The sequence below is a fragment of the Terrapene carolina genome, unplaced genomic scaffold, assembly GCF_002925995.2.
Source record: "Terrapene carolina triunguis isolate 2854851 unplaced genomic scaffold, T_m_triunguis-2.0 Scaffold33723, whole genome shotgun sequence".
In the NCBI taxonomy this organism is placed as follows: domain Eukaryota; kingdom Metazoa; phylum Chordata; order Testudines; family Emydidae; genus Terrapene; species Terrapene triunguis.
Window position 1 is genome coordinate 1,709,237 of NW_020698074.1, and position 15,802 is coordinate 1,725,038.

The 15,802-nt window shown below is 42.0% G+C and overlaps 1 protein-coding gene across 4 annotated transcripts in view; it reads left to right on the plus strand.

The window, feature by feature from the left end:
* Positions 1-15,802, plus strand: part of LOC113409509 (cAMP-regulated phosphoprotein 21-like) — a 146,868-nt gene that overhangs the window by 36,067 nt on the left and 94,999 nt on the right. For 2 of the 4 annotated variants that reach the window (XM_026663511.1, XM_026663513.1), the window contains 2 exons: positions 6,561-6,598; positions 13,140-13,199. In XM_026663511.1, coding sequence (XP_026519296.1) covers positions 6,561-6,598; positions 13,140-13,199 — 98 coding nt within the window. The remainder of the gene's footprint in view (positions 1-6,560; positions 6,599-13,139; positions 13,200-15,802) is intronic. The other 2 variants (XM_026663512.1, XM_026663514.1) reach the window with 1 other exon arrangement.

The window sequence follows — 15,802 nt, forward strand, 5'->3', positions numbered from 1 at the left end:
CACTGTGTAGCTGGAGATGGTAGCGAAAGATGATTAAACCAAAGGGTGTAAAATGAGTTCAAGGGATACCTAGATTGGTTTCTGGAGCAGGAGGTGATTGAGAGCTCTAGTGAAGGAGGAAGGTAGAAGGAAGATTAGCCAAAACAGGGCAGGCATGTTGGTCTAAATGGCCTTTTCCTGTTTCTGGAAATGTTTGTGTGTGCGCAGTGTAGGTTTCGTTCTGTTCAGTATTATAATGCTTGCAAGCAGAAGAGCAGTGATTTAAATGTCAGATATCAGAGGGGTAGCCGTGTTAGTCTGAATCTGTAAAAAGCAACAGAGGGTCCTGTGGCACCTTTAAGACTAACAGAAGTATTGGGAGCATAAGCTTTCGTGGGTAAGAACCTCACTTCTTCAGATTTAAATGGACACTCTCAACTAATTTAAGCCTCATATTTGCCATTGCTTAAACTTGCTCAGATCTGTCAATCTATTTGTTTTGTTTTTGTCAGTTCAACTACTCTGGAAGCAAGACATTAAAAACAATCAAAAGCCACTGGTTATCCATGACCTTTCAATATTTAGCTGCACTGACCAACTAAGTAGTAAAGGGAACATAGGTTAATGAAGAAACTCTATTTCTTCTGTCAAAAACAATGATGTTGGAAGACAATAAAGGGAGTAAAACAAAAAGAGGCAAAATAATCCCAGCTTTACTGGGGGGTGGGGGGGGGGGTTGGGAATCAAGTTTACCGAGTAAAATTACTAGGTAAAGACATGCAAATGTCAAACTTCTATGGCTTCATCCCCGTTCTCCTTAAATACATAAATTGATTAGGTCCTGTCTGCAGCCAGTTCCCCTTCTTTCTGGGTTCACTATATTACCCCATAATTTCCCAGTGGGATGTATGGATCAGCTCTGACAGGGTGCTGTGAGGATAGTGTCTTCCAAGAGAACATTCCTGCTTCTTTCCCTGGTTCATGTCGCATCTCAATGGAGGTTTCACCAGTTCAAGGAATATGGGAACAGCCCTGAATAACAACAACAACAACAACAAAATCAGTATAAATCATACTGGCAAAACAAACAAACAAACTATGCAAAATTGTTTTTGACAGTGTCCTTTTAAATTAGAGCTGTTCACATGTCACAGAAGGAATCATGTTGCTTTTAGATGACTTTTTTTAAGCTTGATGCTTACAAGTTCTTCTGATTGTCTTTGTTTTAAGCAGAATATACTGTAAATATGTGAGTGTGTATTGTCTCACTTGTGACTTCACTTATAAGTAACGTCTCTACTTAGCAAGTAGTCCACTGATTATAAAATGCAATTTGGGAGGGAAAATTATGCACAGATATTCAGCATAGTATTTTCTGTTCTTGTGACCTGAGAAAATCCCAGTATTAGCTGGCTCTTTGTTTTTATTTTCACTTCAGTATGGCAGCCTAATGTCAATACAGCTGCAATATAAATTCTAGAAATGGCTGTGTCCTTGTTTGTCTGCTATAAGCGAATTACTGTTTTTGACTTCATACAAAGGCGCATACCTTAAAAATGGATAACTGCAGGGGATAGAGAGGGGATAGATTTGGAACATGGCAACAAGTGACAAGGTAGGGAAAGGTGCTGCTAGAGTGACTTAGTTTGTGCATCATAAGGGCAGCTAGAAGCAGAGAACGTGGCCCTAAGTGTTCATGAAAGACGTGGTGAGATTCTGAATTATTAAGCATTCATCCCAAAATACGCTGCTGTGTTTGTTGTTTATTTCGATACTTTACCTTCAGTTTGAAAGACAAATGCAGGTGGTGAGAATTTTAATTGCCGTAACTAGAAGGTTAATGCGATCTGTCAGGTTAGCCAAGAAGGGGTTTTATCATGAGTAAAAGCATGGCTTGTGGCAGGAGCTATATCAATGGATTAGGACTGCGCCTTTTTTAAAGGTTAGCAATGCAGATATCTCTCCCTCTCTCTCTCTCTCTCTCTCATACACACTCATTTGCTTTCTCTCTCTACTTATTGCAGGTATTAGTGAGCCATCAATAAATCATATTACTGTATTTCAGCAGGCTACACTAATGATGCAAATAACTAAGTATTTCTTTGCTGTGCTGCAGAGTGGAGCATGCCTCACAGATGAGAGCCTCTCTGGCATGGTAGAAATATTTATATGTGGTGGTAGGCATTGTAATATATTCTTTATTTTCAATTTTAGAAATGACCACAATTGACTGCCTACCATATATAGCCACTTACATATAGCACTTTATATTTTTAAAGCCCTCTACAGTCATTAACTAATCAGTTTTCACAACACATCTGTGAGGTAGGTATCTAAGCATTATTGTCCCTCAAATTGTAGATGGAGAAAGTGAGGTGCAGAAGTGACATGCCTGACATACAGTTTTATTACCCTTTGCTATTCACACCACTGTAGTTAAATTTGTGTTAATACCCTGATTGTGAACCTTAGAAAATGTATTAAAATGCATCACTTCTAATTACAGTGTGTCTGAAGAGGTGTCCCAAATGCAGCTGATGGTGTCCTAAGATGATTGCTATAACACCAAATTGTAAATATTTGTTTCAGGTTGAAACCATTTGGGTGAGATTTCAGTCAAGGAGAAAACTTTTTGTTGAACAAAATTGAAAAGGAAAAAAATGAATCTAAAGCTCTAGACATGTTTCAGATGTTATATCTGCTTTTCAGACTCAAAAATAATTAATGAATATTCTCCTGCTTACTCTGCAGCAGGCTGGACATAAAACCTGCATCAAATTCTCTTCATTCTGCAGCACTCCAGTGCATCATACTAGAAATTATGCACAGCTTCATTTTAAATTTAAATTGGAGGTTTTAATGAATTAAATATGACAATGTAATGCCATCTGTACAATATTCCTTATGACATTTCTTTCAATATTAATGTCACTTTAATTAATGCTTTTCCCCACATTTTCATTATGCTGCACATTTTTGTATTGATGATGCATAACTGCATCATCAGTGTTAGGGGGAACTGGATGTTTTGGCAACGGGATAGCAGACAATTGGAGCTTTTGGCATTTGGGGAAGCACAACGAGCAGTTTGAGGTTGTAGGAGAAGCACATTAATTTGATGTTTCCGCTAAAATGTGCGGTAAGAAAATTGTTAACATGGGCCATTTTAATTGCCATTATTAGTTCTCAGATTCAACAACACTGAGATAGATGGGGAGCTTCCCACCTTCTAGAAACCTTTCAGGCTGCCAGCAATAAAACATTGCCTTGGTTACGTTAGGTTCACATTTTTCAAGGCTATTTTTAAACCATGAGGACTAGAAACATATATTTTTAATAAAAACAACAAAGAGTCTGGTGGCACCTTAAAGACTAACAGATTTATTTGGGCATAAGCTTTCGTGGGTAAAAACCTCACTTCTTCGGATGCATAGAGTGAGAAGAAGTGAGGTTTTTACCCACGAAAGTTTATGCCCAAATAAATCTGTTAGTCTTTAAGGTGCCACCAGACTCCTTGTTGTTTTTGTAGATACAGACTAACACGGCTACCCCCTGATATATTTTTAATGAAAGCTTCTTTTCAGTTCTGCAGCAATGGGAGGGGTCTACAGCAAATTGCACTGCAGCAGAATTGCAGAATACACAGGGCCCTGAATATGGATGTCTATTAATCCAAATTACGTTATAATTGCTGTTAGCATTTTGAAAAATAATTGGCCAAGATATTAAAGGTGGGTGAGATAATATCTCATTGGACCAATTATGTTGGTGAAAGAGACAAGCTTTTGAGTTTCACCACTAAAGATGTATCCTTGTAGGGTGTATACATATTAGGGGAAAAAAGTGTTTTTTTACCACATAGCACATGCTGCAATTCTAGTGAAAACAATGGGGCTGTAGTTTACACAGGTATTAACAGGTTCAAGTAAACAATAGTAGGGAGCCTACTGTTTACCTCCCCGTGCTAACATGTGAAAACTGCAAACTGCCTTGTCCATGCTAAGATATTACTGTCTGCTAATTACCCTGTTATCTAACACATGGTGAAAAACTTCACTCTGTTCCTAGTGAAGACAAGACCGGAGAATAGGCTGTTAGAGCTTATGTATGTCCCTCTGGAGAAAAAATGCTGTGGGACTGCTAAAAATGGGGTTGCAAATGAATGGATAAAATATTGGTTCCAGAAGGAAGGACAATCATAGAACCTGAATGGAAGTTTTGAGTGTGTAGAAACTGCAAGGGTCCTTAGGAAGTGAGGAAATAATCTTGTGTAACATTTTTCCCATTCTAGATTTGTTTTGACTTCCCTTAGATCTGTAGCTGGCAGCAAGGTGATTTAAAAGCTATGCTGTGGTTATTTAAGCTTTCCCTGGGACTTTAAATTGAGAGTTATTGATACTGCAGAAAAGGAAAGTGAATCTTGACCTCCTAGTAGCTAAATTGCTACCCAAAGCTTTTAAGCCCTCTTATTTTTAATAATAAGGATAATATAATAAAAATGTGTCTGTCTTCTGTGCCATGGAGCCCCACATCAGCCTTGAAAAATGGATATTCCAGGAATTGTATGGCCTTGTGCCAGCTTCTGCAGCATGGAAGATGAACGGAGTTTTCATTGAATCTGTCCATAAGGCTGTAATGCAGATTACACTGATACTCTTCAAGATACTGAAGAGGTAACAGACATCTCTCAAGTTTTTAATAAAATGTAAATCCTTGGTGCTTATTTATCCTTATGCCTGACATGAACAGCAGCAATGCTCCTGAGCAAATTTTTTCGAAACATGGCCTCTGTGGGCATGTACAGCTTTGCTTGGGTAGTCATCTGCATACACATATTAGCAGATTGACAATGCAAAAGCTCATGGTGCACAAAACTCGTATGTGTGCAGTTGGAGGACAAAGTGAGGCCTCTTTGAAAATTTGGCCCATCCTGTCTATGCAGACAGGAAAACCATTGTGTTAAGAGTTGGAATAAGATGACTTTTTTGCTTTTCATCATTAGAAAGAGAAGAAAATGTACTTTTTGGCAACCTGTTTGACCTGGAAGGGGCCTCTTAAGAATGGGAGAAGAGGGAGTGGAGCAATTGTACAAAGGAACCCAGTGCTCCATAGTGAAAGGGCATGTGACTCCACTTAGGCCTCTCAGCCTGGGGCGAAAACCTGGCCCTGTTAAAATCAATGAGAGTTTTGTCATTGACTTTAGTGGGGCCAGGATTTTATCCTTGGTATCCTGAGGGTTTGCCTTACAGAGAAAAGAACTCGCCACCGATCTACCCCACTAGTCCTGCTCATTTAGTTAGGATCCTGTATGGGATCCTGCTTGGGAAGCCCATGCCACTGAAGCTATACAATTAATAAGAACCATCGGACACATTTTCTGTCAAACTATGCCCACCCAATATACTCTGACAACACTACTAAATGGAAGGATTACAATAACAGCATTATTTTAAATTGTGGGCCAAATTCTCTGCTGGTGAAAATTGGCATAATATTTCAATAGAGCTAAGCTCAGTTTACACCAGCAGAGAATTTGGCCTTGTATATTTGATGAAGCCCAGGAATGGACACAAATGTGTTCAGCTTTTAGCCAGCAAGTCATGAATCAATCCTGTTGAAAATAGGAACATACTAAATAAATGCACTTTCTATGGCATTAGGATTTGACATACCCGATGATGGCATGCTATTATTCCATGAACCGAGTCCCATTGTTATGGAAGTAATGGACCTGATCTCCCCTTTTTTTCCACTCTTTCCTTTTGTTTAAATTCAGTGGAAGGACTATCTGTCTTTTCTTCAGTACCTCATGGAGATATAATCCAATGACAACAACTGTGCGCTTGGTGTAATGAACATGAAATAGGAGGGAAATGAAAAAAATCAAAGGGGGAGAGAATTATTCATGGGAAATTGAGCACAGCTTCATTTCTCAACATAAAAAATTAAGGAATGTTAAAAGAACTGCATACTTGCCAGTAGGATTGATTTCTTCCTACTCTCTCACCTTGGCCAAAATCTAAATCCTCCAAGAGAGGTCTTTTTACAATGCTTTTATTTTATGTCTCAGTACCAGGTGCATTTGTTTCCTCTCTGTTTGTGAAATTAAATTATGTAATATTTTCTAAGTATTACAGCATCTCCACTCCCTTGCAGAACTGTACTCATTTTGCATGCTTTTCTCCCATTTGTCCTCCTCCCCTGCAGCTGTGTGTTATGGTGTCACTTTATTGCTAGCTGGTAGGCAGACTAGTGGAACCTTCTGCTTCTGTTTCCCTTCAAAACGTCAGCACTTTGTATACATCTGGCCTCTTCTGATCCCAAGACTGAGAAGTCTGAGTTTGTTTCAAAACTGAGATGAATTGCAAGTAACATATTGTAATGCATGGGAATTATTTTACTGGTGTGACCTTATTCTTGACTTTTCCCCCCCCTCTTGTCTTCTACAAATGCAAATGATGCATGAATGAAAATCCCCTTGAGCCTGAATGGGGAAGATAATTCTAAAATCAAGCAAGAAATTGGACAATAGAACATATATAGAATGTTTGGTTCAATCCTTTTTTTTTTTTATTTTTCAGTCAGTTTGCTCCCAGGAAAACCTTTTTGTGGAAAACAGGTAAAAAATTGCTTTTTTAAAAAAAATATTGTAGCTGTTAGTCTCAGACTCATTGTTGAATTAATTTGTGATCCAACTTATTTGAGGGCTTTGCCTCTTTAGTGGGATTTGTACTTAGATCGTCTTCAGATATATGGTGATATAAGAGCATATCAGATGTTGCTTGCCACTTTCCAAAGCTGTTGAATTTAAGGTTAAACAAAGTGCTTGTTAAAACAGCAAAACACCAATGTAATGATCGATTATCAATGACCCACCACTCTGGAGTGCTGAGAGGATTTAACTAATTAGTTAATCTTTGTGAAAGGCATTGAAGTTATTGGATGAAAAGTTTTATAGAAATGTGGAATGTTTCTGTTGTTGCTATTGGATCTGATTTTCAGAGATATCGAACACCTTCATATCCTTCACTCATTCTTGTGGGTCCTCTGCACTTCTGAAAACCAGGACTACTATTATTACTGTGTAGTAATAATCAGGGCCGGCTCTACCATTTTTGCTGCCCCAAGCAAAAAAAAAAAAAAAAGCCACCTGGACTGTGCCACCCCAAGAATGGACGGAATGCCGCCCCTTAGCATTTGCCGCCCCAGGCACGTGCTTCCTCCGCTGGTGCCTGGAGCCGGCCCTGGTAATAATGAAACAATAATGGTTGTTATTATTTGAGACAACTCTTATTTTACATTACTCTATCATGGCCTCCTGTGGACAATCTTGCGATGACAAATCTATTGACACTAAAAGAAAAAACAAACAAACAAAAAAGCCCTCTGTGTATAACAAAGGTGAAGGGCTAGATTCTTAGCTGCCATAAATGTGCACAGCTCCGCTTAAATCAGTGAAGCTGCACCCATTTATTCCAGGGGAGAATCTGATCCTCAATGCTAGGAAATTCATTGTGAATGTTTGAGTAGTGCTGGCCAAGGATTGTTCTGTACAGATCTCAAGTACTAGAATTGGCTATCATTGGGGTAAGGAGGGGTGGGGCAGGAGTGAATGCTTATCTTAAAGAAGCACTACGTATATCCATCCTCACTGCTATCAAATACACTCAGGCCTGGTCCACACTAACCCCCCACTTCGGACTAAGGTACGCAAATTCAGCTACGTTAATAACGTAGCTGAATTCGAAGTACCTTAGTCCGAACTTACTGCGGGTCCAGACGCGGCAGGCAGGCTCCCCCGTCGATGCCGCGTACTCCTCTCGCCGAGCCGGAGTACCGGCGTCGACGGCGAGCGCTTCCGGGATCGATCCCAGAAGATCGATTGCCTGCCGCCGAACCAGGAAGTAAGTGCAGACGTACCCTCAGGGTATGACCCAGGGGTGAAAGTAACTTAAAGGATTTACCGGTACTCTGGAGTCCTTAGGAGGGGGTGGGGCTTCAATCAGAAGAGGCGTGGCCTCTACCAGAAGAGCCATGGCCTTTAAATCAGGATTTAAAGGGCCCGGGGCTGGGGCTGTGGTAGCAGCAGCTGGGAGCCCCGGGCCCTTTAAATCACCCCTGGAGCTACCAGCTGCTGCTACCGCATTGGAGCCCCGGGCACTTTAAATCACCATCGGAGGGGGCCCCGGCCTCTGGCGGAGCTTTAAAGGGCCCGGGGCTCCGCTGCAGTAGCGGCAGCTGGGAGCCCCTGGCCCTTTAAATCACTGCCAGAGCCCTGCCGCTGCTATCCCAGGGCTCCAGCAGCGGGGTTTGGGTAGCAATTTAAAGGGCCCCGGAGGGTAGCGGCAGTGGGAGTCCCGAGCCCTTTAAATCGCCACCCGAGCCGTGCTGCCGGAGCCCCTGGGTAGCAGCGGCAGCTGGGGGCTCAGGTGTTGATTTAGAGGGCCCGGGGCTCCGGCTGCTGCTACCACCCCAGGCCCTTTAAATCGTCCCCGGAGCCCTGCTGCCGGAGCCCTGGGGAGGCGGCAGCGGGGCTCCAGCAGCTATTTTAAGGGCCGGGGTGGTAGCGGCTTCCGCAGCCCCGGACCCTTTAAATAGCCGCTGGAGCCCCGCCACCACTACCCCAGGGCTCCAGCAGGCTCTGGGGACGATTTAAAGGGCCTGGGGCAGTAATAATATAATAAATAATATATGGAGATATACCTATCTCATAGAACTGGAAGGGACCTTGAAAGGTCATCAAGTCCAGTCCCCTACCTTCACTAGCAGGACCAATTTTTTTGCCCCAGATCCCTAAATGGCCTCCTCAAGGACTGAACTCACAACCCTGGGTTTAGCGGGCCAATGCTCAAACCACCAAGCTATCCCCTATGAGCGGCTACTGGAGCCCCGGACCCTTTAAATCGTCCCCAGAGCCCTGCTGCCGGAGCCCTGGGGAAGGCAGTGGCGGGTCTCTGGCGGCTATTTTAAGGGCCGGGGCGGTAGCAGCTGCCGCAGCACTGGATCCTTTAAATAGCCGGCGGAACCCCACCGCCGCTACCCCAGGGCTCTGGGGACGATTTAAAGGGTCCGGGGCGGTAACTGCGGCAGGCACCTTGGGCCCTTTAAATCGCCGCCCACGCCCCGCCGCCGCTTCCCCAGGGCTCCGGCAGCAGGGCTCTGGCGGCAATTTAAAGGGCCTGGGGCTCCCAGCAGCAGGGGAAGCTGATCTGCCCCAGTACGGCGCACTGGCTCTTGCCGGTACGCCATACCGGAGCATACTGACTTACTTTCACCTCTGGTATGACCTGCATCCTCTGGCCCCCACTTGTGTGTTCATTAAATTGCGCACACATGCATGTGAACTTAAACAGTTCTGGTGTTTCCAAAGTCCCTGATCAGGTAAGACACATAAACAATTAAATTTAAGCACATGAAGTCAGTAAGACTACTCATAGAATCATAGAACTGGAAGGGACCTCGAGAGGTCATCTAGTCCAGTCCCCTGCACTTGTGGCAGAACTAATTATCTAGACCATTCCTGACAGGTGTTTCTCTAACCTGCTCTTAAAAATCTCCAATGATGGAGATTCCACAACCTCCCCAGGCAATTTATTCCAGTGCTTAACGACCCTGACACTTAGGAAGTTTTTTCCTAATGTCCAACCTAAACCTCCCTTGCTGCAATTTAAGCCCATTGCTTCTTGTCCTATCCTCAGACGTTAAGAGAAACAATTTTTCTTCCTCCTCCTTGTAACAACCTTTAACATACTTGAAAAATGTTATCATTTCCCCTGTGTCGTCTCTTTTCCGTATTAAACAAACCCAACTTTTTCAGTCTTCCCTTATAGGTCATGTTTTCTAGACCTTTAATAATTTTTGTTGCTCTTCTCTGGACTTTCTCCAATTTGTCCACATCCTTCCTGAAATGTGGCGCTCAGAACTGGACACAATACTCCAATTGAGGCCCAATCAGAGCAGAGTAGAGCGGAAGAATTACTTCTCGTGTCTTGCTTACAACACTCCTGCTAATACATCCCTGAATGATGTTCGCTTTTTTTGCAACAGAATTACACTGTTGACTCATATATAGCTTGTGGTCCACCATAACCCCCAGATCCCTTTCCGCAGCACTGCTTCCGAGGCAGTCTTTTCCCATTTTGTATGTGTGCAACTGATTGTTCCTTCCTAAATGGAGTACTTTGCATTTGTCCTTATTGAATTTCATCCTATTTACTTCAGACCCATTTCTCTAGTTTCTCCAGATCTTTGAATTTTAATCCTATCCTCCAAAGCACTTGCAACCCCTCCCAGATCGTCCACAAACTTTATAAGTGTACTCTCTATGCCATTATCTAAATCATTGATGAAGATATTGAACAGAATCGGACCCAGAACTGATCCCTGTGGGACCCCACTTGTTATGCCCTTCCAGCATGACTGTGAACCACTGATAACTACTCTCCGGGAATGGTTTTCCAACCAGTTATGCACTCACCTTATACCATCTAGGTTGCATTCTCCTAGTTTGTTTATGAGAAGGTCATTGAGACAGTATCAAAAGCTTTAGTAAAGTCAAGATATACCACATCTACTGCTTCCCGCCCCCATCCACAAGGCTTGTTACCCTGTCAGGTTGGTTTAACACAATTTGTTTTTGACAAATCCATGCTGACTTTTATTTATCACCTTATTATCTTCTGGATGTTTGCAAATTGATTGCTTAATTATTTGCTCCATTATCTTTCCGGGTACAGAAATTAAGCTGATTGCTCTGTAATTCACTGGGTTGTCCTTATTTCCCTTTTTATAGATGGGCACTCTATTTGCCCTTTTCCAGTCTTCTGGAATATCTCCCATCTTCCGTGACTTCTCAAGGATGATCGCTAATGGCTCAGGTATCTCCTCAGTCAGCTCCTTGAGTATTCTAGGATGCATTTCATCAGACCCTGGTGATCTGAAGACAAAAATTCCTTGGATGAATTAGTTAACTTGTTCTCCTATTTTAGCCTCTTCTGTTCCTACCTCATTTTCACTGGCATTCACTACGTTAGATGTCCAATCACCATCAACCTTCTTGGTGAAAAGCGAAACAAAGAAGTCATTTAAGCACCTCTGCCATTTCCACATTTTCTGTTATTATTTCCCCTCCCCCATTGAGTAACGGGCCTACCCTGTCCTTGGTCTTCCTCTTGCTTCTAATGTATTTGTAGAATGTTTTCTTGTTACCTTTTATGTCTCTGACTACTTTGATCTCGTTTTGTGCCTTGGCCTTTCTAATTTTATCCCTACATACTTGTGTTACTTGTTTATATTCATCCTTTGTAATTTGACCTAGTTTCCACTTTTTGTAGGAGTCGTTTTTGATTTTTAGATAATTGAAGATCTCCTGGTTAAGGCAGGGTGGTCTCTTGCCATACTTCCTATCTTTCCTCCGCAGTGGGATAGTTTGCTCTTGTGCCATTAATAATGTCTCTTTGTAAAACTGCCAACTGTCTTCTATTGTTTTTCCCCTTAGACTTGCTCCCCCTGGGATCTTATCTACCAACTCCCTGAGTTTGCTAAAGTCTGCCTTCATTGTCTTTATTTTGCTGTTCTCCCTCCTACCATTCCTTAGAATCATGAACTCTTCCATTTCATGATCACTTTCACCCAAGCTGCCTTCCACTTTCAAATTCTCAACCAGTTCCTCCTTATGTCAAAATCAAATCTAGAACAGCTTCTCCCCTGGTAGCTGTCTCCACCTTCTGAAATATAAAATTGTCTCCAATACATTCCAAGAATTTATTGGATAATCTGTGCCCTGCTGTTTTATTTTCCCAGCAGATGTGTGGGTAGTTGAAGTCCCCCATCACCACCAAGTCCTGTGCTTTGGATAATTTTGTTAGCTGTTTAAAAGCCTCATCCACCTCTTCTTCTTGGTTAGGTGGTCTGTAGTAGACCCCTGCCATGACATCACCCTTGTTTTTTACCCCTTTAATCGTTACCCAGAGACTTTCAACAAGTCTGTCTCCTATTTCCATCTCAATCTCAGCCCAAGTGTATACATTTTAATATATAAGGCAACACCTCCTCTCTTTTTTTCCCTGCCGGTACTTCCTGAGCAGGCTGTACCTTTCTATACCAATATTCCAGTCATGTGTATTATCCCACCAGGTCTCTATGATGCCAACTATGTCATAGTTGTGTTTATTTACCTGCATTTTGAGTGCTTCCCTCTTATTCCCCATGCTTCTTGTATTAGTATACAAACATCTAAGATTCTGATTTGATTCCCTCTTCCCCAGTTTTGTCCTGTCTCTCGTTTATCCCTGCTATAACAGCCCATGCTCTGAACCTTCTCCCAGGTCTCCATGTTCTTGACTTACCTGTGGGCTTTGGACAACTGCCGCCTTCGAACCTAGTTTAAAGCCCTCCTCACTAGGTTAGCCAGTCTATATCCAAATATGCTCTTCCCCTTCCTCGATAGGTGGACCCCATCTCTTCTTAGCAGTCCTTCTTTCTGGAACAGCATCCCATGGTCAAGGAAGCTGAAGCCCTCCTGGCAACACCATCTTCGCAGCCAGGCATTCACCTCCAGGATGTATCTGTCTCTTCCTGGGCCCCTCCCCTTGACTGGAAGGATTGAATGTACATGAAGTTAAGCATGTGTTTAAATGCTTTGCTGAATCAAGGCCTTAAACATGTGCTTCACACCACTTCTATTCATCAGTTCACCCGAGCATTTCTTCAAGCTTCAGTGACTTCAGTGGGACTTACAATGTTCTTAAAATTAAGCATGTACAGTATTTTGCTGAATTGGGTTTTTAGTTCTTATTAGGTATAGCTGGGTTTATTTTCTTTAAGAAATAAAAAAACCATGTGTTTTTCTTTGGCTTCTGAGAGTTGCAATTTGTTTATTATCAGGAAGTGGTAAAAGATTTCCAGCCTCTTGCTGGCAGGTTTTTATGGCACAATTAGCATCACAGAAAGACCGTCCTGGGACAAAATCATCCTGGGAATAACTCCAATGAGGTCAAAATAGGAGTGACTTTAGCTTCATTTCTTTAAGTATGGGTACAGAAAACTAGAAGTTGTTGCTAAGGAGCAAAATGGGATTTAACATTAAAGACGTGAAGTTGAATATATCATTAAAACTCCCAGGTCTATTACCATAATCTTTCTTTTCTTTTCATTTTCAGTAGGCTCTTGGAAGACAACAGTATATGCAATGACACCCATAAGAAAAGACAGCTATTTAGGTTTGTATGGTTTACTTTAATAAAGATTTCTTTCCAACTAACTTTCACTTGTGAGTTTATCCATGTCCTCATAGATGGAAACAAGTATCTTAATAGGTGTGGGTGTACAGGTGTATGTATGGAGAGGAATTATGGACACAGGACTGGTAGTCAGGACAACTGAGTTCTAATCCTGATTTTATCCATACCACCCATGTGACTTTGGGAAAGTCTTGCTTCAAAAGTCTGAATACAATAGGAGTCTTTCCAGTGACTTGAATGGGATTTGGATCAGGACCTTAGAACTAGATTTCCAAAATTGTCCATGAATTTGGGGAGCAGCAATTTGGGGTGCCTGTGAATGGACTAGCACCAATCTGCTCTAATACAAAACACACACACACACACACACACACACACACACACACACACACACACACACACACACTGTTGGATTGGCACCCAAACTCACCCCATTTCTTGTGATTATTTTATTGCCAGTTGAAAGAGAAGTAGCACTTAATAAAGCTTGGGTGAGGCTTCTTCCCCCAAGATGTACTTTTTTTAGGGTTTTCTTCTATGTTCTTTCGGTTCCGGATGCTAATTCCCTTTTTCCAGAGATCCACTCCTTAATATCTATAGTGGAGTTAACAGGCTTCACATATCACTGTGAATCAACAGCCGTCAGTTCACATTTTCATAGAGAGTTTCCACACCTTCCAGCATGGCGGGTCAATAGAAGACCTTACCACCTTACTTAAGTACTCAAGTTGAGACATCTAGTAAAGGACTGATGTTTACAAGTGGTGACCACTCACAGCTCCAGTTTAAATAATTTGGAATGCATGTGCTGAACAACTCTGAAAACTAGGCCCCTCCTACTACGTGTCTCAAACTGAGTATGCAAAAATAGTAAAGACTTTGGAAAATATAGGACTTAACCTACATAACACATGGATAACTAGGTGGTATTATTTCTTTACTCTGTGTGTGTGTGAGAGAGAGAGAGAGAGAGAGAGTGAGTGTATATGTTTGTTTCTCAGCATGTAGTATGCACTCTTCCTGTTTTGGGGGCAGGATTTGAGAAGCCCATGCTGGTCTTTGGGGGTCCCTACACAGCAGGGCTGGAAGGTAGAATAAGGCTGGGCCAAGGAAGGGATGGTGTTGTGACCAGTGGATCCATCACAGACAGATCCACAGTCTATTGCCTCAGGCAATAGATAAATTATCTTTTTCCAATAGTGCAGGCCAACCTTGCTTATCTGAGTATCTTGGGATGGGGCGCATCCAATCTTCAGATAGAGTGAGGTTCATAGTAATTAATGTCGGTTTCTAAATCAATTCTGGATTTGCAGGACAGGAAGGAATTTTGGATAACCCAGTTTTGCAGATAATGAGATTTCAGGTCATCAGGATACAGCCGTACTTCATTTCTCTCTCTCTCTCTTTTACGAAAACATAAATACAAAAGGGCCATTGTTTTTTAAAGCAGGAGAATGTAACAGAATCAGCAAGTAATGCTTGCCCATATAGTCGTCTTTCTTGTTAAAATTTAAAAACTATTTTTTCTTTTGAAATCTTTTCCTTTTTTTATTTTATTTTATTGCATCTGTGGTCTTTCTGCTGTGCTCTCCCATTGTTTGGTTTCCCAAAAATTGACAGTAAACACTGCTGATCACATCTTTGTAAGACTCTGATCAAGGCCAAGCGATACACTAAGCTTGTCTGGATCTTTGACATTCAGTTCTTTCACCTCCACAATAACACAGTTCTCAGGTTCTCTAAATGAAAAACAGAAGCTGTTTTTGCTGGAAGCAACAACAACAACAAAAAATAACACCCCAGTATTCAAACAACAGCAACCAAGGCAAGCACCCTTTGCTTTTCACTTATGGAAAATGTTGTGAAATGGCAAAGTACTAAAATCTAGTCAAAAACTCACAAAAGTTCTGCTTTGAGTTTTTACACAGCTGTGAAAGGCATTTTGTTTTTCATTTGGAGGCAGTTTGTAAACTATTCATAATAAGCCAAATTCTGCTCTTAGCCTTCTGCTCTCGGCTCATTGTGTACTTGGAATTATTATTTTTGTTTATGCTAGCAACCACCATGTGCAGGATGCTTTGCAGCCATTCAAGAACGGACAGTCGTTACCTCCAAGATGTTCACAGTCAAAGATTGTGCAGGCAGATGGACAGGGGAAGGAAACATATAGTGATTCACTGTAAGCAGCATGGCAGAAGAGGGTCTTTAAGAGGCACTTAAATGTGGTTGGAGTGGCAGCCATGCTGGGGGGTTGTATCATGAGTAGTGGGCCTCAAGGCGGGAAGCTCTATTTGTGATTGTGAGAGAAGCTGACAATTGGGAAACAAGAGTGGGAACGTCAGTGGAGTGGGAACAGGGTGCACACTAATAACAAGGGAGGATAAGTAGGGAAGAGTAGAGTTTATATATGCCTTTGAAGTTAGTGATAGAAAGTTTAAATTTGATTAAATAGAGGGGAAGCTGATGGAGGGGCTTGCAGGGAAGTGACATGTTCAAATCAGTGGGCAAATAGGAAGCTAGCAGGTGTAATATGGGCTAAAGAGAGGCAATGTGTTTGTTTGGGTGGCCTGAAAGAGGAAGGA